Source organism: Haemorhous mexicanus, chromosome 13 (genome assembly GCF_027477595.1).
Source record: "Haemorhous mexicanus isolate bHaeMex1 chromosome 13, bHaeMex1.pri, whole genome shotgun sequence".
NCBI lineage: Eukaryota > Metazoa > Chordata > Aves > Passeriformes > Fringillidae > Haemorhous > Haemorhous mexicanus.
In genome coordinates, this window is record NC_082353.1 from 12,499,278 (window position 1) to 12,523,085 (window position 23,808).

The 23,808-nt window shown below is 39.8% G+C and overlaps 1 protein-coding gene across 4 annotated transcripts; it reads left to right on the forward strand.

Annotated features, from left to right (window-relative positions):
• Positions 1-2,749: 2,749 nt before the first annotated feature.
• GABPB1 (GA binding protein transcription factor subunit beta 1) lies at positions 2,750-22,880 on the forward strand. Of its 4 annotated transcripts, none has more exons than XM_059858430.1 (9): positions 2,750-2,800; positions 9,444-9,551; positions 10,348-10,515; positions 10,981-11,175; positions 12,269-12,380; positions 12,766-12,879; positions 14,542-14,727; positions 16,006-16,121; positions 21,083-22,880. In XM_059858430.1, exons 2-9 carry the CDS (start codon positions 9,444-9,446, stop codon positions 21,233-21,235), a joined length of 1,152 nt encoding a protein of 383 aa, XP_059714413.1. In that variant the 5' UTR covers positions 2,750-2,800; the 3' UTR covers positions 21,236-22,880. The 4 variants fall into 4 exon arrangements, with proteins under 4 accessions (XP_059714413.1, XP_059714410.1, XP_059714412.1 ...); XM_059858427.1 differs by lacking the exon at positions 2,750-2,800 and adding an exon at positions 2,935-3,038; XM_059858429.1 differs by lacking the exon at positions 2,750-2,800 and adding an exon at positions 2,974-3,101.
• The last annotated feature ends 928 nt before the right edge of the window (positions 22,881-23,808 follow it).

The following is a 23,808-nucleotide window of genomic DNA, read 5'->3' on the forward strand; positions in this document are numbered from 1 at the left end:
TTGGAGGGTGAGGGGATTCAACAACTACATTTCAACCTGGTACTCAGTTTTGCCAATGGAAATGTCTTGTGAGCTGGAGCAGTTTCCATTTGGGACTTTAGAAAACAGGGAGGTCTTGGAGCCTCAACAGGGAAGTTCAGAAAACATGGAGATGCCTGTCTCCATGCAGCCTTCCAAAATACGTCTGATTCCTTGCCCAGGAAGCTGAACTATATCACAGCACCTAGCACAGTAACGTTGGTTGGTACTGGGCCCATGAAAGGCTCAGACAATTTCTCCATCTGTAGTTTGCAGTGTGTGTGAGTGATCAGGCATGTGGAAGGTTCTGGGAGAAATAAGAACAATTATATGTCTCCTTTATTGTGCAGAAAGGTGAATAGTAAGTCAATAGATTCCAACAACTCTAAGCTGAATTGAATATTAATAACACCACACTCTTGTAAGTGCCTTTTTCAGACCTGCTCTATGTGTTTTAGCCAGGGTGGGTGATGCCAAAAAGTTATGACAAGATGGAAGGGTAAGTCCACTGATGTCAGAGCTTGGGATGTGTACAAATTAATGTTGACTCTCATACTCACTGCTGTCCAAACTGGACTCAGAGAACCCTTTTATTGTTTCTCATATATGAAAACATTGTGTGATACAAACTTTGGTTTTACTTGTATGGGCAAACCCCAGCCATACATAGAAAAGTGTTTGGGGAGGAGCTGCCTATGCAATTAGCTTTACCCCACTCCAGAGCTTGTTAAAACATGCTAATAATGTTGATTAAGTTAAAACATGCTGTGGTTGCCTCAGGTTAGAACACATTTTCCTATCAGCACGTGTGTTCTTGTGTAGCAGTATTAAATAAAGAAAATAATTTCAGTAGAAATTGGTGTGCTTTTTAGTATAATGTATTAGATTATTTAGCTAAAAAAATTTACATCTTCTAAAGCAGGGTAAAATAGAAACATACTTTGCAGATGTGAAAGGTGTTCTGACTTGGCTACACCAGACATGCATGTCTCTCTCTTACATGCATTCTCTCTCTTAGTTTTGGTGAAAAAACTAGACATGATTATTTTGTGATCATAATAATGAACTGATATACAGTGCTAATGGATTAAATGCAGACTGCATTCTTCACCTCTATGAAAGATTGTCATTAATATGGAAAGCTTGGCTTTTCTGTAGCACTGCTGCTAACACCACAGTCTTCCTGTTCTATTGGCACATGCCTGTGAGGACACTGTAACATTTTCTGTGTCTACAGCTACTGCATAAATGAAAAGCCATAACATGACATCCTAAATCCTTGTTGAGAGACACAGGCACTTGTCAACAATGAATGAGAAGTGTGCTGAAGGTTGGATTTAAGGTTTCCATGCCCTGGGTGACCAGTGGCAGCCCCGAGGTGTTTGGATTTGTTCTCTAGTGCCGCCCTCTGGCTGAGCACGCCCAGAAAAACCAGTCCACAGGTGACAGGAAGTTACTCCTTGGAATATTGTTATTTGTATTTTGTAAAAAGATGCATTAGGTAGGTCAAAAGCAAATAATAATGGCTCTGTAAAGTGTTACAACAGGTATTCCTCTAATTATCTAGTGGGTACTATAATCTCCAAAATAACAGACTTGAATTTTGTCATTGGTATGTTTTCCTGAAGGATGACGATTATGAGATCCATGCTTCACGGTTGCAGATGTGTGACTTGGAACAGCTTTGGGAAGAATGTGAGCACAACCATTTTAAATTGTTGAAGCAAAATTGGGAGAGAAATGTTTCAGGGCCTGGGCTGAGAGGTTCAGTACCAGCCTGGGACTGAAGAGCAGAACCCTCTGACAGAGCAGCAACAACCGAAGGCTATTTTGGGGCTGTCATCCTATCAAGTCGTATTTCTATGATCCCAAAGTGGAGCTTCCTCTGTATTTGCAACTGGTGAGGCCATTTCTTGGATACTGAATCCAGTTCTTGGACCCTTAATTTAAGGACATTTTGGGGCTGGAGCAGGTCCAGAGAAAGGCAATGAAGCTGGTAATGGACCTGGAACACAAGTCCTGTGAGAAGCAGCTGAGGGAGCTGGGGGGTTCAGCCTGAAGGAGGCTCATGGTGACTTTATCGTGCTCTACAAGTCCCAGATCCCAGCTTGTGGCCATGTGGGAGGGAGTTGGTCTCTCCCTGGTAACCTCCAAGAACAGGACATAGTTTTGAGTTCCACCAGGGAAGATTTAGGCTGGACATTAAGAATTTCTCCACAGACAGGGTGATTAGACCTTGGAACGGGCTGCCCAGGGATGTGGTGGAGTCACCGTCCCTGAGGATATTGAAGGAAAGACTGGACGTGGCACTCAGTGCCGTTGCTCTAAGCTGACGTGGTGGTGTTGGGTCACACGTTGGACTTAGGATCTCTGAGGCCTTCTCCAACCGATTTAATTCCGTGATTATCTCCAAAGCTCTGCCTCAGACAGACAAGGCAGCGAAGTCCATGCTCAGAGAGCGTACCCTCGCCTGGGAGCACAAGCAGAGCTCCAAGAATCAAGAGGCGGGAAACGCAAGCTCCACCATCCTGTGCCACAGAGTAACCCGAGATAGCGACCCCTATCCTTATTCCATAAACTGCCTCTAGGGAGGCCACCCGGGCCCGCCGAGAGCGCGGGGCCGACCCTGCCCCCGCCGGGCGGGCAGCGGAACGGAACATGGCGGGGCCCCTCCAGCCCGCGCTTCCCCGCCTTTCCCCGCGGCGGCGCGCATGCGCGCTGTGCGGCGGTGAGGCCGTATCCCTCCGCGCGCCCCTTTTCCCTCGATGTCTGTGTTAATAAGGTAATTCCCGCGCCCATGGTAAGTGCCGGGCGCCCCTCCGGGCCCGCCCGGGGCGCCCCGCGCCGCCTCGCGCCCGCCCGCGCGCCCGCGGCGGGGCAGAGCCGCGCGGAGCCGCGCCACTCCCCTCCGCCCGCCGTGTCCCTCCGCCGGGCGCGGCGCGGACTCTCGTGTGGGGCTCTCGGCCTGCGGAGCCCCGGGTCGGTGCGGCGGCGGCGGCGGCGGCCGGGCCGGCAGCACGGTAAGGGCCCGTCCCCGCGCCCTGTCTCTCCCTCACCCCCCCGGGCCGGCCAAGCTTTTCCAGGTCAGTCTGCGCCTTTGTATAGGGCCCTGTTACCGGATGTGGAAGTTGATCTCTTCGCTGGTAAAAAATAATTCCACTTCCCCCGGAACCCGGCGCCGCGGCTCCCTCCGCAGCGCCCAGCCCAGCCAGGATTTCCTGTCGGGGAGAGCGGGCGGCCGGCCGGCCTTCCGGGGACCCCGCCGCGCGGGGGGCGCGGGCGGCGCGCTGGGCCCCAGCGGCGGCCTGGGCGGCCCGCGGGGCGCGGGCGAGCGCGACGCGCCCGGCGAGGGACCCGGGAGCTGAGGGGCAGAGCGGGGCTCGGCTCGTCCCGCGGGTTTCTCCGCCGGGCAGCGTGGTGTGGGCCGTGTGGGCACGGTCCCGAGCCCCGGGGGGGGCGGCGGGGCCGCGGCCCGGGCTCCTGAGGCGGCGGGGCTGCGTGCGCGAGCTTGGCGCCAAAGGTGCCCTGGGGAGAGGCGGCTCGGGCGGGAAGGGAGCGGTTTCCCCTCCGCAGTGCCCCTCGCCCGGAGTCTGTAACTCTTGCTTTGGACTCTTAATAAAGCGTATGATGGGAGCATAAAAGTGGGATACGATATGTTAGTGCGGATTGTCGTTTTTTTGTTCTGATTTCCCCAAATACTCAAAGTAGTTTCCGTTGGTGGGACGCTGGTGGCACGTCGGTGAAATCTCCTGTAGGAAGTCGTCCGTGGTCGTTCTTAAGGCATTTGTGTATTTTCTCTTAACCTGCGCTAAGGTGGCTTTGATTTAACGGCGAATGCTTAATAGTAGAATTAAATGTGCTCAGAGTTGTGAATGCATACCCTGTAGTTCTTTGGCCTATTTTAAGTTACTCGTTACTTCTGAATTATTAGTAAGACTGCAGTTAGCTGAGTTTTGTATGCATACAAGTATTGGTAAGGGAACATAACTATGCCATGTAAGTAAGGTTAAGAGTATATGTGGCAGATCAGCATACTCTGGAGACTCTTGTTCATGACCTATTTTCTTTGCTGAAAACACTTTGTTTTCTTGTTGGATTTTTTTTTTTTAGGCCTGTGTGTCAGACAGAAACTGTCGAGGAAGATTCCTCATGATAAAATGGATGTTGTTGGTAGGAGGTGGATGATTTTTCTTTGATGGTATTTTCAAGCTTAATCAGCCTGAGACAGTCTCCTAAGGCTGTGGTACAGTTCAAAGGCTACATCACCAGCCCTTGGATTCTTCATGTCAATCACAGCTGCTGCAAATGAACCTTTTTGGTATCTAGTGCCAAATTTATTTGTGAAAACTGTGTAGCTTGTTGGCAGTACCAGTCCAAATCTTGGTGCCAATGGTTCACCCTTGTTGCATAACACTTTAGATGTTACAGATCATGGCCACATCTGTGCTCTCCTTTGTAAAAAAAAAAAATGTAGAAAAGTCTTTTTATATTTGAGTTCAGTGTTGATTGGTGCTTATTTAAGTTAATGTGTGAGCCTAATAGGAGGACAGACCTGCGTTAATAACAGGCCTGGCTGTCTTTGCCACTAAGCTATTCAACAATGTTTGCTTTTCTCAGATCAGGTATTTTTCATCTGATGCACATCTGACATGAAGGTCATCTTGCTGTTCAAGCAAACTAGAGAGAATTTAATTACAAATGCAACAGTCAGAGGAAAGCGGAAAGCACTGGAGTTGCAGCTGACTGCAATTAAAATATTAGTGTAATTCTCACTATCATGATAGAAATGTGGACAGTCTAAGCCTATGATATTTGTATTAAAATTTGAAGTATTGCTTGTGAAATCATTGTCAAAAGATGTGTAATTCATGTAGGAAACAGACAGGAATTATTTGAGTTTATCCATGTAAGTTGCTATAATCACTGGTAATTGATATGTACATTAAAATTATTCCAAAGTGTTCTTGAGATGCTAACTACGCTATGCTGAACTTCAAAATGTTATTGACCTTGGTATGGACAGGCACACAAAGTTAGCTGGAAATGGCTATTCTGAATTTCTAGCAATACTGTGAGATGTTGAAATAAGTAGGGTGGTAGCATTTTTGAAGGTCGGGTCTGGAGAAGCAGGTTAAATTGGTTTTTTCTTAAGTAGTGGAAAGAAAAAGACATTCTCAAAGGGCGTTATTTTTCCAGATGTAATGGATGTGAGAGATGATGGGTCTCCAGCCATCTTCTAAGTGCAATTCTGCCATCTGTCACTTGAGCAGGGAAAAGTGTTTAATGAGCCTTTAATGGAACTTTGTAATTTCAAATCCTTATCAGAGATACAGCGTGTATTGATTCAGGTACCTTTGATTAGTTGCACTGCTGCAGTCTGTGCTCCTCCAGAGTAAGGATGTCCCTTTCAGGAGTGCACCTGGGGACAAACACTGGGCTGGGAGATCTCCATGCTGCCAGATGTTCTGCAACAGCTGTTTTGGGCCTGTTGATCTTGACCAGCTGATACTCAACACTGCAGTGGTAGAAGAGGAGCAGTTCAGGGCTCTTGGGGGCAGGACACCACTCTGAGAGACACTGCAACATTTTAAGCCAAACTTGATTTTCATTTGGACTGCAGTCTCTGCTGCTCTGTTGTCTGTAGACTGGTGTGGTAGCCAGGCATCCCAATTTGCCAGGCTTTTAGCTCCACTTGCTTCCCACAGAGCCTATTTTACACATAGTTCCACCTAAACTCCTGTTGAGTGCTATTCTACACTTCTGGTAACAGTGTGATCTTCAGAGTTTTATAGCGTGTATAAAAACCTACATCTAAGATGGATGTGAAAAAGTAGTATAATTTTCCTTTGAACATAAGTAAAATAGCAATAATAATTTAATGCTATTTTTAATTACCAGCTAATTGTGGCATCTGGATAACGATACTGTGCAGAATACATTGCAGTAATGTGGAAATTCAGGAGTTGATTAAATCAGAGAAGTCTAAACCCAGCAGAAGCTCTTCCCTATTTACTCAGTTGTAGACAAAACCTTCTCTTCACACGTTTGTGTGGGAGCTCTTAGAAGTCTGAAAACATTATCACATTGCCATAAGAGTTACTCCAACAGTCTCAAGTCTTTATTTCAGAGCCAGTGATGTTTTTATTCTCTGAAAAAGTCCTCATGCAAAGTGTTACACAGCTGTCATGCTAGCAGAGCTTGATGGAAATGACACAGTGAAGAGAACCCTCAAACACTTTTCTGCAGAGTTGATTTTAGCACTGTGGAGTAGCAGCAGACTGCTCTTTGAAATAGCAATCTCATTTCAATTTTAAATGTATTATTGTATCTTGCTTGTGATAGTATCTCTGCGCTATTGTGGTGTTGCTGAGCAATCTTGAGAGAGCAGCTGCAAAGGTTTTCTGGGATGGGAGGATGGGACTGGGACTCTGCAGAGCCTTCTCGCTCTGTCCCAGGACTGTGGATGAGTATAGGGGAGGTTGGGTGGGTTGTCGCTGGGGGGTTTCTTACAGTACCAGTCCTTGGAATGGGCTGCCAAGTGGATATCTGCTTTGGTTGACTACTCTTCAGAAATTTTGTGAGTGCTAGTATTCATTGGTTAAAAGTGACTAAATATGCATGAGTTTTGTTGGAAATGCCTCTTTGTTTGCTGCTATTAGTGCATTAGTGACGTGTGATGGGATTTTTATTATTTTAGTTGAACAGTTGGATTGTGAATTTTTTTTCTTTTTTCCACTAGATGGCCCAAGCATGCTTCCAAGTCCCCCATGAGAACTGAAACTTAATTCATTTCTCTTGTAACTGAAGCAAAAACTTGACATTGTGAGGCATATACCAACCTGTGTGATGCTTTGTGTTTGTTTAAAATACAAACACCTTATATCAACTAAGAGAGTGTTGGTTAATGTAAGGAATATGCAGTAATGAAAGGTTATTTTCCTTGATTAGAACATTTTTTATTAAGTGTAGTATAAAGCTATTTAGTTTTGCATTGAGAAGAGAACTGGTGTGCTTTCATTGACTGTGCTCCACAGTAATTCAGGGAGGCTCTGAAAAGGTGTTGATCTGAAGTTTGTCCCTAACATCTCCTGGGAGTGAGACTGGTATTTTGTAGGCCACCATAATTGATTTTTTTTTTGGGAGGTGGCTTGATTTTTGCGGCATAGGGTTTTCATAACAGCCTTGCAGTTCATTTCAGTAGTGTATAGATGTGGGCAGTGGGTTCTGAATAGGCTAATTTAATTCAGTTTAACAGACATTAAGTGTAACTTTTTATCACGAGTGTCTTTTTGGTTAGTGGAGGAAGATGGATATGTACTGAAGGCAGCTCCTGCATGGGGGTGGTTGGACACTGGAATGAGGCTGAAGAAGTGGTATTATGTTCATAAGAGAGACGTTTAAAAAACCAACAGGACTGAGCCCTTGGCCAGCTCTGACTGGGGTATTGAACTATGTGATCTTGACAGGTCTCCTTCAGCCTCAATTATTCAGCAATTCCAGAATGAGGTTTTACTAGTTCCTTTGCTCTACTGCTGTTTAAACCAAAAACAGAAAATGGATAGTTGTCTTTCTGAGCTAGTTGTAACCTCAGTATTTTGAATTAACTTCCAGCTTCCCTTTGCTTCTGAGGGCCTTGATGTGGTGGTATTAGACCACCAGAAAAAGGATGTCTGTCTGTGAGTGTACTTTTCCTCCTTGACTTGCAGTTCCCACTGGGGAAAAAGAAAAAAGGCATTTAAATATTCCTTCATTTCACTGCTGCACTTGCCAAGTGCCATCTCTTGCCTTATGTTTAGTATTATTACTTCTAGTGTCTCTTTTTAACAGGTATTTGACATATTTTTTCTTTTTCCATTTCTTAGGATATTTCCTAGATTTTCTCTTGTGCTCTTTTTCTTTATGGAAAAGAGACAGCTGTTGTCCCTTCCTCTGCATCTGACTGTATTCCTTTTTTCCTTCCTTTTCCCATTGTTAGTATTTGTCCTGTCCTGCCACCTTCCTGCTTCTCTTCCCTTTTCTGGCTGGAGACAAATCAGTGTGTTCACATGTACCAGAAGGATGGACATAAATGGAGTATTTTGGTGACAGGAATATTGCTGCCTGCAGTCAGTTCTGCAGACAGAGGTAATCTGCCCTAGTTCACAGCCCTACCGATCTGTGTTCAGGACTGCTTTTGCAGTATTTTGGTCTCCTTTCTAGTTTCTTCCAAAGTCAACAGCTTTCAGTTGATTGAGCAATGTGCCAGTTGAGCCAGGTACAGAGGAATTTCTAAAGATACTCTTTTTGTGATAGATTTGTATGTTTAATGGGATTTCTTTCCTGGACTGATATACTCTTTGCTTTGTGTGGGACATTGTCTGCATGGCCTCACAACTGCTGTTATTAGTAATAGAGGCTTAACTTTGTGTGTGACTGGAAACTAAACTGATGAAAGCAATTCCATTTTTAACATCCTGGTAGTGGAAAACATAGCTATGGGTATACTAAAATGTTAGTAGTATTATTTTCTGCTTAGTAGCATAAGTTATGGTTTAATTCTAATTTTTTTACCAAACAAATTTAATAGCAAGTATGAAATGGGGCAAGTTTAAGAAGTTGTGTTTCCAGCAAATCTTTGATGCAACAGAAGCAGGTGTAATTTGTCTACATGTATTATATGGAGCCTTGGTCTAAAAGGGACGTTACCCAATCATCATGTGAAGATTTTTCAGCTAGTATCTCAGTCAGGTCTCAAGACTTTGCATTCACATGTTTTTAGTAACTGTAGACAGTTAGAGCAGGCAGTAATACTTGTTTTCAGGCAAAGGTTTTATTTCATGTATCTGTTGTATGTAGGATAATAATATGCTTATTGTGTCGTTTTGCATCTTGGGGTACAGAAATTATATTTTAGGGTGAACAAAAGTAGTGGTGGACAAGATATCGAAAAGGTGTTGTGTTTCATACCTATCTCAGTGCATTTACATAGTGGTGCCCCCGAAATACATTTAGGCATTTTGGATAAGTGGATATAGTGCCTTTGGGTGCATGACACAGCAGCCATGATATAGAACTTGAGAACTGGACCAAGCTGCAGAAGCTTGCAGTATCAGGTGAGAGCTTTGATACCACCTTCTGCTATAAGAAATGTTCATCCAGTTCAGTTTAAATTTTGTTTAACTTTACGGCTACAGTGGTTACAGCATTGTCATACTGAAATCTTCAGACTAATATCAGTTCTGTTTGGCTGGCAAAAGTAATTCTAAAATCAAACTGCTCATTGCAATCAATAAAGCCTGTTCTTATGACTAAAATATCAACTTCAAATTTCTGAACTTTTCAGGGTAGTTCAGAAATACTAATTTAAAAAAAAGAGGCAGCGTGTGTATTTAAAATAGTGTTAATGTTATTATTTTGTCTTTATATTCCTTTATGTTCTTCACTAGATGTCACTAGTAGATTTGGGAAAGAAACTTTTAGAAGCTGCACGAGCAGGTCAAGATGATGAAGTTCGCATTTTGATGGCAAATGGAGCACCTTTTACCACAGACTGGGTAATGACAACTTTTACAGTGGAGAAAGTAAATCTTACTTTTCTCACCTGAAGAAAGAAATACTATTCTTACAATTCAGCATTTATATTACAGTTCTTTTTGGAATTCTGCATTCACATCATCTAATGCCTAATTCAAAATTAAACATGTCTGTTTCTTCATATGACTTCCTACTGATTTTAGTAACAGACTGTGAATGATCTCATTCTGGTGACTTTTGGAATGGTTAATGGGAAAAAGCAGCAATCATCCTCCTAGTTACTGTGTTTATGCACTTATATAGTAAGAGGCCTGAATTATGAAAACAGTCCTAGCTGCCTAATATGTGCAGCTGAGAGTTCCCTGATATAGGGGTACTGAGTTGTCTTTTGGACATGCTGATTTTTGAATAGGTTGTAGAGAGAGGTCAGGTGCCCAAAACTCCTAGGGCGTTTACAAGCTCTTAAGAGCCTTAATCTGCTTAGTGACCTAACTTCCAAATTAACTCTGTTTTCAGCGGGAGATTGGACTTAATTGACTTCCAAAGGTCCCTGTTGACCAGCACTAGAAATAGGGTTAGACCCCTTGAAATGTTCATGTCAAAAAGACAAAAAAAAACAGAGTAAAAAGAAAGCAACAACAAACTTCCCTCCTCCATTCATATTCTGTAAAAGCCTCAACATCTTCACTTCTTGAGACTACAAGGGAAAATGGTTTTGAAGTGGTGGCTTGACACCTGAGTTTGGTATCTTCAGAGTAAGAAGAAATGCTTTGTACTGTCATCTGTTAGATCGGCATGGTTTGTGTTCCATTACAGCTGGGAACATCTCCGCTTCATCTAGCAGCACAGTACGGCCATTACTCCACCACAGAAGTGTTGCTGCGGGCAGGTGTGAGTCGGGATGCCAGAACCAAAGTGGACAGGACTCCATTACATATGGCAGCATCAGAAGGCCATGCCAGCATAGTAGAAGTCTTACTTAAGGTACAAACTGCTGAAACAAGTCTGAACTGGGGTTATTGCAATGATTTATGATCAGGTACTTGCAATTTGCTTTTAGTCATGAAACCAGCATTGAAATTACATTAATAGTTAAACTGTGTGCATTGGGAGCTTTGTTTTCCAATTGAACTATAATTTATTTTGGATTAAAATCGTCATGATTTCAGGTGAATTATTTACTGCTGTTTCAAAATAAGAATACTTCCTAATTTGATATTCTGTTTAGTAACAGATTTTAGAAGTAAGATGTACTTAGGGAATCTGTGATCCTTTTGAAGTAAATAATATATTTGGTAGATAGATTGGATTACTTTTAATAAATATGTAAATGTAAGATAACAGGGCATTCCTCATGAAGAAAAACAATTTAGGGCTTCATTCTGTGACCAGCATTATTTAATTCAGATATTTCTAATGACATAATTTATGCAATGATCTTGTTTGTAGCATGGTGCTGATGTCAATGCAAAGGACATGCTCAAAATGACTGCACTTCACTGGGCTACTGAGCATCACCACCAAGAAGTTGTAGAACTCTTGATAAAGTACGGAGCAGATGTTCATGCTCAGAGTAAATTTTGCAAAACAGCATTAGATATTGCAGTAGACAATGGAAATGAAGACATTGCAGAAATATTACAGGTAACTTTTAATTCCTCATGTTAAGGGAACTTGCAGCAAAGTACTTGATTACACATGTCATAAACTAAGCTTTTGCTCTAGCAGCTGTGACTGATAATGCCACACTCCAGTCTAGTTCATTACATGAAATGAGATTTATGTTAGTAAACATTATTTGGTCAAAGAACATTTTCACCGCCTATAAAGTCAAGGATAAGTATGCTTCATTTTCTTAAATATGAGTGATGTAATACACTGAGGTAAGTGGACTCCTTAAAATTGAGACGTGAAAAAAATAACTCCCTTCTCTGACAGTATATTCTGACTAGCCCTTAGTATTTAGTTAACTTCATATATGGATATTAATTTCCTAGCTGAAGTTCAGACAGGACAGAAGAGATGCCAATTTTCCCAGAATTAGAAAAGCTAAGATTGATTGTTGGAGAATTAATTTTAATAGATAATTCCATGGAAATATGTACTCCCTGTTCAAGAGTGTTGTTAAAGGCAAATTAAGTGATAAATCTTACTGAGAAAAGCATGCAAAGCAAATGAAAAATATCCACTGTATAAATTAGGCCACTGTATAGATCTGTAGCCTCCCTATGTCTTTAAATGTCTGAACTTCTGGGGTGTTCCTTTAGCCTCCTCCTGACTGCAGAAAGGGTGGAGTAAACAGAAGTTAGTAATAATTCATAGAAAGACAAAAAGACTTCCATGTCCATTTTGGGGCAATTGCAGAGCTGTCAGAGTAGCTTTTCATGACATGTATCTGCCCCAGCAGTCTTGGTTCTTCAGACTTCTCTTTTAGATAAGGGAGCTTGCATATCTGCAGAAGAGTCTTGTCCTCATTGTTTGTATAACTGGTAGGGAGAAGTAGTGGTGTATTGTTAAACTCTTGCACTCCAATAGATTTTCTGTCTTTAGATTTCAACCAGAAAAAAAAGTTTCTTATGTACTTGGAGAATTGGACACGATGTATGTGTATTGCATGAGTATAATGAGGGAGCTCCTCCTTGTTTGTGTGAAGCATGCAAAAATGCTAGCTCTTACACAAGGTCAGCAACTCCTTTATACCTGCAGTGGGAATGATGTTGTTACCTTTGTGTCCCAGATTGCAATGCAGAACCAAATCAATACAAATCCCGAGAGTCCGGACACTGTGACGATACACGCAGCCACACCGCAGTTCATCATCGGGCCTGGAGGGGTGGTGAACCTAACAGGTCTGGTATCTTCTGCAAATGCATTCAATAGAACAGGTATTTAGATGCCTAAAGGATAGCTACTGGGATTTTATACTTTCACTGATTTTCACCATTTAGTGAAAAGCTGTGAGGAAAAACAGTGGTAAGAATAGTTACCGTATTCCTTGTCAGTGTTTTTTGTGTGTTGTAAATATGTACATACCTAAAACAACAATCTTCACAGACATAAATTATCAGAAATTCTATTTGCTTAACAAACCTCACTTCAGAATAGCACTTTGGTTCAGCAGAATGCTGCTGAAAATGGACTGTGTGCTAGAAGTTTCAGTGCAATAAAAATAGAAGAAGTGACTTTGCTGGTTTTAAATTTATCAGCTAATTTTTTTTTTTTTCATCCTTCTAGATGAAACAGGAGTGTCTGCTGTACAGTTTGGAAATTCATCAACATCAGTATTAGCTACGTTGGCAGCTTTGGCAGAAGCATCAGCTCCACTGTCTAATTCTTCAGAAACACCAGGTTAGAAAGCTAAGTAATTTAAACTAATTTAATAAATTTAAAGTACATAACTTCAAGTTTCTGTCAGCTCATGAAGTAGTGCGGTAAATATTGATTCTATGGGTATAGATGAGGAAGGAGAGCGAGGAAGGAATAATGACCATATTTTTGGGGCTATTTTTTCTTTTTATATAGAATAGCTTCTTTTTAGACAAAATCCTCCCTTTTTTTTCAAGATTTGAAGAAGTTCTAGCCGCGTTTCCTTCCAGAACGAAAACCCAGCACTGAGTTTGACACTGAAAGATCAGAGCTGTTTGCCACAGCACTTAGTATTGCCACTTCCAATTTAGACGTTTTTTGTGACAGTGGTCTGTCTTACTGCTGAGCCTGTACTTGGAAGCAAAATCAAGTTCAATACAACACCACTTACTCATGTGGGAGTTCCTGTTTTGGCTTCCTGAATAAACACTCTGTGAATATTTAAGCAGTGTTATAGGACAGTAATCTCTAAACATAAAGATCTTCAGAAGACAATGTCTGCAATCATTATTTCAACTACAGAGTGATTTTTCTGTGTATGTTACATTGTAATTAACTTAAAAGATGAAAGCTTCAGAGTTTTATCTACCTTCTGTCATCTTGAACATCACAACACAGTCTATAGGGTTTTAATTTCATCTCTGTAGATAGAGAACATTCTAATGTCTGTTATTTAAATCAAAGGCTTTGCTTTTACCCTGACAAATTGAAAATAAAATACAGAGCTAGTGTTCTTGAGTTTCATTGATTGTGTTACCAGTGGTCTTACTCTTTGTCTCAGCATCTTATTGGATGGTAGCACAGCACCCCATTTGCAGCATACAGTGCAAGCTGGGCTATGTGCTGTAGCTCTGAATGTAGGCTTTCCTTGCCCTACCTTGATTTGTAGAAGTGATACAGAACTGTGAGAGTTCACTGCTTTATACTCATTATTGAATCATGAATTTGAAATAGTTGAACTGGAATTTTTCTCTTTTACCTATAAAATTATATACATACAAGGTTTGTTTTACTTCTTAAGCTTTATCTTTCTTCTTTGAAGGTGTAAAAATGTCAGCTCGGCAGAACTTTTCCTTTAGTCTTGTTTCATACTTTGTATAAGAAATAAAGTTGTTTGAAGTACTCATGGGGTACAGACAAAACTTAAGATTCTCTAGGGGTCCTTTAGTCTATTACCATCTTGAAGACCATTATATTAAGTAGAGAAATCTAAGCTGGGTCCTGACATACAGTGGCAAGGCATTGGTTCAAGGTAGTATTACAAGTTTGTTTTTTTTTAAATTCTGCTATTAGTGTAACTTAGTCCAGCTTGTGTACAATGCAGAAGTTCATTGTGTTCTTAAAAGCAGCTGCTGTTCTTGCTGACCTGTTAACACTGACCCCAAAGCATCAATTTTGTGTGGGGTATATCAGTATTATTGTATTGAGCACAGATGGTGTTGCATGTAAATGTCCAAATGTGAGTGCTTTATGTTGGCCTGATAAAAGACTCTATTTAAATATAATACATAGTAAAGTATTCATCAGGGGGTCAAGTTATGAAAGCCATGGAATAAATGTTTCTTCAGCTGTACCAAAATGCATTTGAAGTCATAAAAGTTTCATTTATAAATTGACTTAATTCCTTTACTAATCTGTTGCTAGTTGTGGCCACAGAAGAAGTTGTGACTGCAGAATCTGTGGATGGGGCCATTCAGCAAGTGGTCAGTTCTGGAGGTCAGCAGGTTATTACCATCGTTACGGATGGCATTCAGCTGGGTAACCTGCATTCCATTCCAACCAGTGGCATAGGGCAGCCCATCATTGTGACCATGCCAGATGGGCAGCAAGGTGGGTGCACACTTGTATGATTCCAGCTTGAGGAACTATTTTAGCTATAGTAATAATAATGACTTTATAGGTGCAAACAGCTTGGACCGTTTTGTGTACATCTATGAATTCTTAAATGAGAGAAGGCTCAGACACAAGCCTCTGCAGTTCAGTGGGTTAACATGTCAGCTGAGCCTCTGCTTTAGGAGAGAGAATAGAAGAGTTACTAAACTATGGAGGAGACATGGGACATTTAAGAATGCTTTGCCTTCAGTAAGTTTGAGTTTTGCAAACTTGTTACAGAAACTAGATGATGGACTAAGACAAAAACCTTCTAATTCTTACACTGTTGCATTGCTGGAAGTACTGTGGGGAGGTGAGGTTTGGATTTAGAAGTCTGATGCATGAAGCAATCTCTGCAAGTTTCATGGAGTGTCAGTACACTGACACACTGACCTGACAAATGTCAGGTCTTAAATGCCTGAAGTTTAGAGCAGCACTGACAGAACCAGAGAAGCCAGAGTGACACAATTGTTTTTTTTGGGCTGTATGTACTTTGTAGAAGCTGTTAGGGTGATAAGTCCTTTTTTGTGATGTGTATGCTTTGGGTGGTTTCTTTTAAAGATCCCCTGGCACTATTTAGATAAAAATGATCCCTTCTCTGGTTTCTTCATGAGGACTCCCAGTGTGAAGCTTGAAGAGTTGTACACAGGAGTCAAATTATTTGGTTTACAGGCTACCTGAGCTAATACACCTTGTTATCATTATGAGTGAGTGGCTGTAGATAGCAACTGAGGTGACAGTTGCATTTATTTGTCAGATGGCTGTGTGAGGAATTAGACTATGACTTTACTGAGAACTCTGATTTTCATATTCATGCCTAATAACTACTGGAATTTTTAGATTACGTAATATGTATTAAAACAAAAGCAAGATTTGTATTTAGTATTTATTCAAAAAATATTATATAAATGGTCTGCCACAGAAGTTAGAGTTGACAGGCTGGTGACTCTGCTGCAGTTCTCTGCCATGTCTGTTTACTCTGTGAAAAATGGTAGAGCTAATTACTGTAGGCTTCAGTAATGAGGAATTTTAAAGTTTTTAAGTAGCATACAAGCAACTAAAGTTTTTAGTAGATTTTCACTGAGCTTGTTGTGCACTTGATTATATAGATGTGTTTTCACAAGCAAAAGTATCTGCATTTTTTGCTGTTAATAAAGTTAATTAAATAATACAAGTTTTATGTAGTGCAAATATTGTTGGAAGTAAATGTATTTACATGTACAAATACATTTTCAGTGTTAACAGTTCCAGCAACAGACATTGCTGAAGAAACTGTAATAAGTGAAGAACCGCCAGTGAAGAGACAGTGCATTGAGATTGTTGAAAATCGTGTGGAGTCTGCAGAAATAGAAGTAAGGAGTATATTACGTGATCTGTGTTGAACAGTGTTCAGGACTGAGATCTGGTTATGGCTTTTGGATTGTTCAGGAGGTTAATTTCTGTGTTACCCCAGATGAACTGTGTGAAACATTCAACTTGTTCAGTCTCTCCTGTAACTGAAATTCATCTTTTGCAAAGTTGTTGTAAAAAGAAAATAGGAGGGCTGTTTGCTTGATCCTGTGGTCATGCATGTAAAAGTGACGATTGTTTAGGTATATGAGAACATTTTTTTGTTTTTCTTGAAGATCGCTAGCTGGTCTTTCAAACTGGGTGCTGATACATTATCGAGTGACTTGACTCTTTCCGCTAGGAGTGAATGAGAGCGCTGTACCCTCATCTTTCTGTTACAGCCACATGCTTCTGATTGTGAGATCATTTTTAGCAATGTTTCCTTTCCATTCATGGTATCTAGATAACTGTTGATGGAAGTGTGAAACAGTAAGATTCTGTGTTTGTTAATTTTTATCTGTGTGGTGTCCCCTGCCTTTTTTTTTAAGTTCTGAAGCAGTTTATTACTACACAACTTTGCACCATCTGTTTTTTTAAAAAACTATACTGCAAAAGACCTAAGAATGTTGAGATCTCTTTACTTTTTATATGACAAATGGATGTAGCTGTTCAGTTTAAGATTGTAGCTTTTTTATACTAGCCACAAAAGGTCAACCATCTCATTCCTTTTCCTTTTACTTCTAACTGTGCTGACCAGTTTTGGTCAAAAGTTTATGAAAATTGCTGTCTGCTTTGACTAGACTGTAAGTTCTCATTTTGTCAACTCCATGATATTTCATTTTTCAAAGGTTGTAATCTCCAACTTCTGTTCATATTTCAAATTGTGCCTAATTGAATACTTTTTGTTGTACAGTATGTGCTATATGTTATCCATGTCTAATAGCAGTAATTACCATCTCTCATCATTTACTTTCCATGTCCCTAAGTTGTTGCATCAAATACTTTTGGCCTTTGCAGCTTTGTGGTCATTACAGATTATCCTGACAGTTGAAATTTTCTTGCTGCATTTTTTAAGATGTATGACTGTTACAATAAAAACATTTCTTTTGTTCACACTTTAAAAAATCTGCCTGAATTATTCATAAAGGAAATTATATTTCCTTAAGTATTTTAGTAATTCTGTTAAATGAGTTTTTAAAAAATTTAGATTGGTTAAGGGATAAATTAAGGTGTTCTTAATTACAGATAATTGGTATAAATATACCAGTAATTCTTGAAGGGGATTACCAGTTTTATTTTTATATGTTAAACATATTTCTCAAATATTGAACGAAGTTGATTTAGATGCGTTACTTGGTCTTTTACTTTGAAGTGGAAGTTTTGATGATTTTCTTGTCCCTGCCTGTACAACTGGAAATGCTCATGCAGACCTCTGCCTCTGTGTGAAGGTCTTGTGGTGGTTCACAGGGGTATGGTGCTACCTTTAGTAGCAGTGAATACTGCTACTAAAGAAGTGCACACAAAGTCGGTTCACTTCAAATTTCTTCATCACAGACAGGGGTAGATATTTAAATTTGGAGTGGGACCCTTCCCCTCATTAAAGTATTTAAAAAAATATTTTAGAATGCGGAAATACAATAATCATTTGTTTTCTTTGCCTCGCTCTAATTCATTCCTTTATTTTATTATAAATGTTGATTCAAGGCTGAATGCTTTTTTTCAGCTGTTTTAAGTTCATAGTGTGTGAACAGTTTACTGTAGTTGTAAAGTTTTTGTAGTTGAAAATCCTCTTATCCATGTGAGGTGACAAACTTTCCTGTGAAAGTATTGTGGATCAACTAAATCTGAAGTGGTATTTTTAAATTTGCTATTCTTGGTCTGTTAAGTTAAAACATTTCAGCTCATTTTGTAGATTGACGGCAGTTTTCCTAAGCAGTTTGATATTTTAAGCATGGGATGGCAGCGAAAAAACCCCTGTCACATAGATACTCTGTTTTTCATTTTCATGCATAATTCATTAACACATAGTGATCTTTGTTTTCATTCTTTAATTTGACTGTTTCTCCCATGTTCCATGTTTGAAAGGTGACGTGCATTAGATCCAGGACAATCATTTGATTAGACTAAAATATAATCATAATTGTAAACTAATTATATTCATGGATTCATATCCTGTGTCTTTGTGTTGTTTAAAATAGTGGTTGGTTATTTTAGTTTTAGGTATTCCTATTGTCAATGAAAAGTTACATGTATGAAGAAAATTCCCTGGTAAAATGGAAGATTTCTTTAGAGCACTGAGAATCCTCTAATTTGATTTTTATCTGGGTAGGTGACATAAAAGGGCTCCAGATCTCTAGAACACTTCTGGTTGTGTTCTGAAGAATGTCCCAAGAACACTTTCTGGGTTTGATTAAATTGGTAGATGGGATACAGTCCTCCCTGCTCTAGATGTCAAAGTTAGAGAGCCAGTTTTGACCATTGAGTCCACAGTAGATACGTGTTGCTCCTCAGAAGCACTGGGCTCTTTCCACTGCCTAGTCACACAGAATAGTTGGCTTCATCTCCTTAACTCATTGTTTGTTGGGACTGCGACATTCTGAAAACTACACCTGTTAGCTGCTGGACTAATCCATGTGCTTTCAATTGCTAGTCTGTCTGGTAGATACTGATTTTATCTTCTGGCCATGCCTTGGAGGCTTGGGTTTTTTCTTTCAATTTTTCCTTACCCTTTTCTTAACATGCTGTACTACTTTTGGGTATGCAGCTCTAGTTCTCTCTTCTGTGGGAAATACTCTTAAATTGTTGTTCAAGAACTTCCCTACCCCTAAATGTTTGCAGTGTGCCCCCACTCCACAGCACTGATTCCATCCCCACATGTTTGCAGTGTGCACACTCCACAGCACTGATCCCATCCCCAAATGTTTGCACACATTCCATAGCAGGGATAGCCCCTTGCTGTTTGTAATGCACCACAGGACTTCTTGCCAGTGAACTACCACTGGTTCCTATTTCTGTGCAGGCCAGCAGATAGAGCTTTGCTTCTTGACAGTATTAGGTTTTTGATGGTTTTTATGAGACCAATTCATGGGATAGGTAATGCCCAGCTCAGTACATCCCAGCCTTCAAAAGGGAAAGGCTGCTTTCCACACATGGAAGGATCAACTCTTTTGACTAATTCCCTGGGAATTGTCTTGTAGCTCTGCTCACCAAGGCTCTAATTCCTGAGGCTGTTTGGTCCCCTCATACTACAGACAGAACTTTTGGCTGGGCTGTTGCTGTAGGATCATTGGTGTGTTTCAGATCCTCTAAGGTGTAGGCTCTGCTGTTCCTTTGGCATATGACAGGCTAGTTGCTGCATGGGCTGACTATCCTTAAAGTTGCATTAAATGCAGAATCCAAATTTTCAGAGGTGGAAGCTGAACTGCCTTTTCAAATAAGTAGGCAAAATCATATGAGCTCTCATTTTATTAGCATATGCTCCAAATGAAGCAAACCCGAGACTGCTGCCTTCAGCTCTTAAAAGCCCTTGGAAAATCAAGTTGCACTTACTGGAGTTTGTTCTGTGTTCTAGCTGGCCTCTTTATAACCTGTTAATATCGTCTCTTTCACCTTTTGATTTTGCTGTTAGCAGTGATCTGACCACCTTCTGTCATTGTATTTAAGCACATTCAGCTGACATGTGACTGTTTAATGTGACTGTGACAAGTACTGAGAACAGTAGCAAGTAGAAGGGAGGCAGAGTATTTTTGTATTTTTCTGACCATGAAAATATGTGAGTGCATCAGAGAAGAAGAATAGGGATGCTCTTAGGGCAGTTGGGGGGCTGAAACTTCTAACAGCCGTTAGAGGTATTAAATGGGAATGTGATATTGAACTGCTGGGATGGGAATATGGTGAACAGAGGACTTGCTTTCACTGGACCTCAGTTTTTTTATAAGTTGTTTCTCTGGGAGATGTCTTGTTTCTCTGGCAACGTTCCTTACTGTTCCTACTTAACAACTACAGTGGAAAGAATGACTTTTAAATCCAGTACTACCTTACTCATAAAAGTATGATGCACTTCAATGAAATGGTATTTGATTGAATATTTGATCAAAACAAAACTATTTACCAAGCAAATAGCTTTTTCAATTGGGCTCAGAGCAACATCAGACAAAATGACAGTACCTACATCACTGGAGATGGAAGTGCATTCTCCTCAGTTCCTAAGGCAGCTTCAGAGTATGTGGCATTTCCCCTATTATTTTGCTTGGAAACCATTTTATATCCACCCCCAGCAAACTTGTATGCAGGATTTCTGCAGCTACTTAAGGATTTCTTTACTAGCTGCTTTTAAAAGGAAAAAAGCTTATCTGACTATATATAGCCAGATATATACATATGTGTGCGTGTATATATATATATATATATATATATATATACCAGGCAATTATGCCTGTTAATTCATAAAGATATGGTGTCCTCGGGGATGTGATTAGACCTCTGGATTGCAGAGTATCAATCCCTGTTTGGAAATAGTTAGGTTTATGCTTTGGTCAGTGGGCAGCTGACACTCTCCAGTGCAGATGGTTGATAGGTAACAGCTTGTCATTTTTACTGTCTGATTAGATATACAACAGCAAGGGACAGGCCTGTTAGATTGAATGATTGGAGAAATGTTCATATATTCTGTTAGAATTTGATCACCATGCTTCCGCTTTTTTTCATTTAGCTCTTTTTTGGTGAAGATTTGCATGGTACCTTTGCAGCTCAGTAGACTGGGGTTTAGTGTCTCCACACTTGCAGCCCTGTGTGAGGAGTTGGCTGCTTAATAATTGGGGTGTAATTTGCACAGCAGCATTCATACAGGTTTGTCCGAGTAAGAGCTGAACAGCTTCTCCATGATACCCTAACACTTGAACTGCATGTAAAGGAAAAGTATTTGCCATTTTAGCTTGTATTTGATACTTATTTGACAAAGTATTGCTGGTTCTGTTTCTAATAGGAAAGAGAAACTCTTCAGAAACAGCTGGATGAGGCAAACAGAGAAGCACAAAAATACCGTCAGCAGCTTCTAAAGAAGGAACAAGAAGCAGAGGCCTATCGGCAGAAGTTAGAGGCAATGAACCGCCTCCAGACTAATAAAGAAGCTGTTTAATAAAAAATGAACACACTGCAAAGCCTGTTACTTTCAAAAACCTGCAGTACAATCTTGAACTGTACACTATATAGGTGCAGCCATGGGATTTCATGATAGAGAAGATGCTACAAGTTGATAACTGGACTTAAGCCGTGAGCTCTGATTGATTTCTTGTAACATAAAAACTCTGAATTTAGAAATTGTGAAAAGTATTTAAAATTAAATACTGTAAATAGTTGGTTTTTTTACAGTTTCAAAATGAGTTGATAAATCTTTTTGAAGGGATCCAGAAACATGAAAAGCCAATGTTTTTGTGAAATTTTTGATTTTAGTATGAATCTAACTTCTGAAAAACAGAACAGTTTTAAGGGTGATGTTGATTTAAGCTGACAATTTGAAATTTGATTATGTGACAAAATTAATTAACAGTTATTTCTACATGATAACAGCTCAACTTCCCTGAATAAGACATTTCCAGGTGGAAATCTTTGTACAGCTTTAAGTAGTTGTCTCAGATTCTCTGAAAACCATTTTTGGGTTTTTTTTTTTATTTTAGGTGGTGAAATTTTTATATTTAATTTCAGATATATCCAAGTAGATTTACATGTATATGAAGCTAATATTTTTTAAACTTTTCAGTTTGTACATATGCTGCATGTTTTTATAATTTCTACACATACATCTTGCATAGGTATTTTTCAGCAAAGATGAGAAAAATTATGAGAAAAATGTTTAGCCTATAGGTCATTTGAAGTAAGCTAGCAGCCAGTTTTATTGTGGATGGTATATTTCTTGGAAGAATGTAATTTGTAATTAAGAAGAACAAAAAAGTATCTTAATTTACATATTAAGAGGCAAAATTTGGTAGTGGAGGCGTTGAAACCTCACTTTGTGTGTCTAATGATTTTCCTGTACAAACATTTTAAAGTTCAGTAATGAATAGAAAGGAATGTCTTCACTGGAACACAAATACTAGCTATTTTAGAATATCCCTATTGGTCTCTCTTCCCCAATAGTCTTGAAATTACTTCAGTGATACATTTTTTTTTTTAACGGACTTTTGCATTTTAATTACGCAATTGGACAAGTAATTTTTTTATGTTGTAGTGATGCTCTTCCTAGCCAGCATCATTATTCCTCACTGTGATACTGTGTTTGTGTATGTCTGTGCAGTGATCTATTATGCTTAAAATTTATATGGCATGTTACATCTTCAGAGCATTGTAAAATCTTTTAAAGAACCCTTACTGCTCTGCCTGAGGCAGGTAAGTGAGTGTTATTGTCTCAATTTTATAACTGGTTTAAGTGCAACACGAGGGAGTGTTAGATGACTGGCTTACCACCATGTGAACCTGTGGTCACCTGGGAATGGATCTCAGGAGTTCCTGGCTTCTAGTCCTGTGCTTAGACTGAGCTGCCTTAAGATTGTTCAGTGCTGTGTTACATTAAATTTTGAACTACTGTGCAGATCCGTTTTTTGTAAGATAAAACTCTTTGTGCTTTGCTTTGTTGTTCCATGTTCACTGCTTTTATGGAATTGTTTATATAAACTTAAGCAAAAAGTCTGGTTTATCTATACTGTACACGGAAGAATTACCCTTAAAACTGTACTCTGGCCTACTTTTTCTATTTTACAATTAAATATCTTTTCCACATATATAAAGTGTAGAATCAGTTCAATTGGTTTGTGTGTGAATGAGAAGGTCAAAGCTGTTCTGTGTTAGACATCTGGAAAAACATGAAAAAACAGTTTTGGGTATAAAATGGCCTTAAATGGATGGAGGGAGGAATGGGGATAGAATTGCATTGTACTGTACAAAACTTTGTCACACTGGTCAGAATTTGATTCGGGTTTATAGATTTGACAGTTAGGAAAAATTCTAAATATATTTGTATTGTTATATGTTTGGTAAATTTGATTTTGATTGGCAAATTCAAACTAAAAATAATAGAAAAAATAGAAGTGGGAAATCTATGGTGGTGAGTTTTAGAAGAATTATTTTCAAGGACATCATCATGTTAGTACTGGGATTTGAAGCAAACCTTGTGCAATGGTTAACTGGAAATTGCTCTGTTTTAGGGATTATTTCGGGAACTATCCATTATGTCATTAGCAGATTGAGGAACCAGTTAGCCAAGGGAAATGTGCTGCTTAGGCATTGCTGCAGTGGATTATTTTGTGATTAAAATAATGTTTGTGTCCTCACATCCCACAAATTGAACAACAGTGTAATCTCTGTGATTTCTTAATAATGATAAGAGTGGCACTGTTTGAGTGGTGATAGTGGCAACATCCAAGTGTAGAGTTTCCCACGGCTGTGACAGCAGATGTTGGCAGCAAACAATGAAATGAACCTTTTCTATTCATTCTGTTTCCTGTGAGCAAATATTCTATTCCTCATTGTCGATAATGAAACCCTTCTGAGTGCAGCGTAGCTATAACAAAACCTTATTTATCAGCAGCAATATTTACCCTGCCTGTAATCCCTTATCAGCTATTTTATTTTAGTTCCAAACAGGACCTGCTGTTTGTTCTCTTCTGCACAGAACAAGAGATCAACCCAATGAGGCCATCACCTGTAAGCTAAACT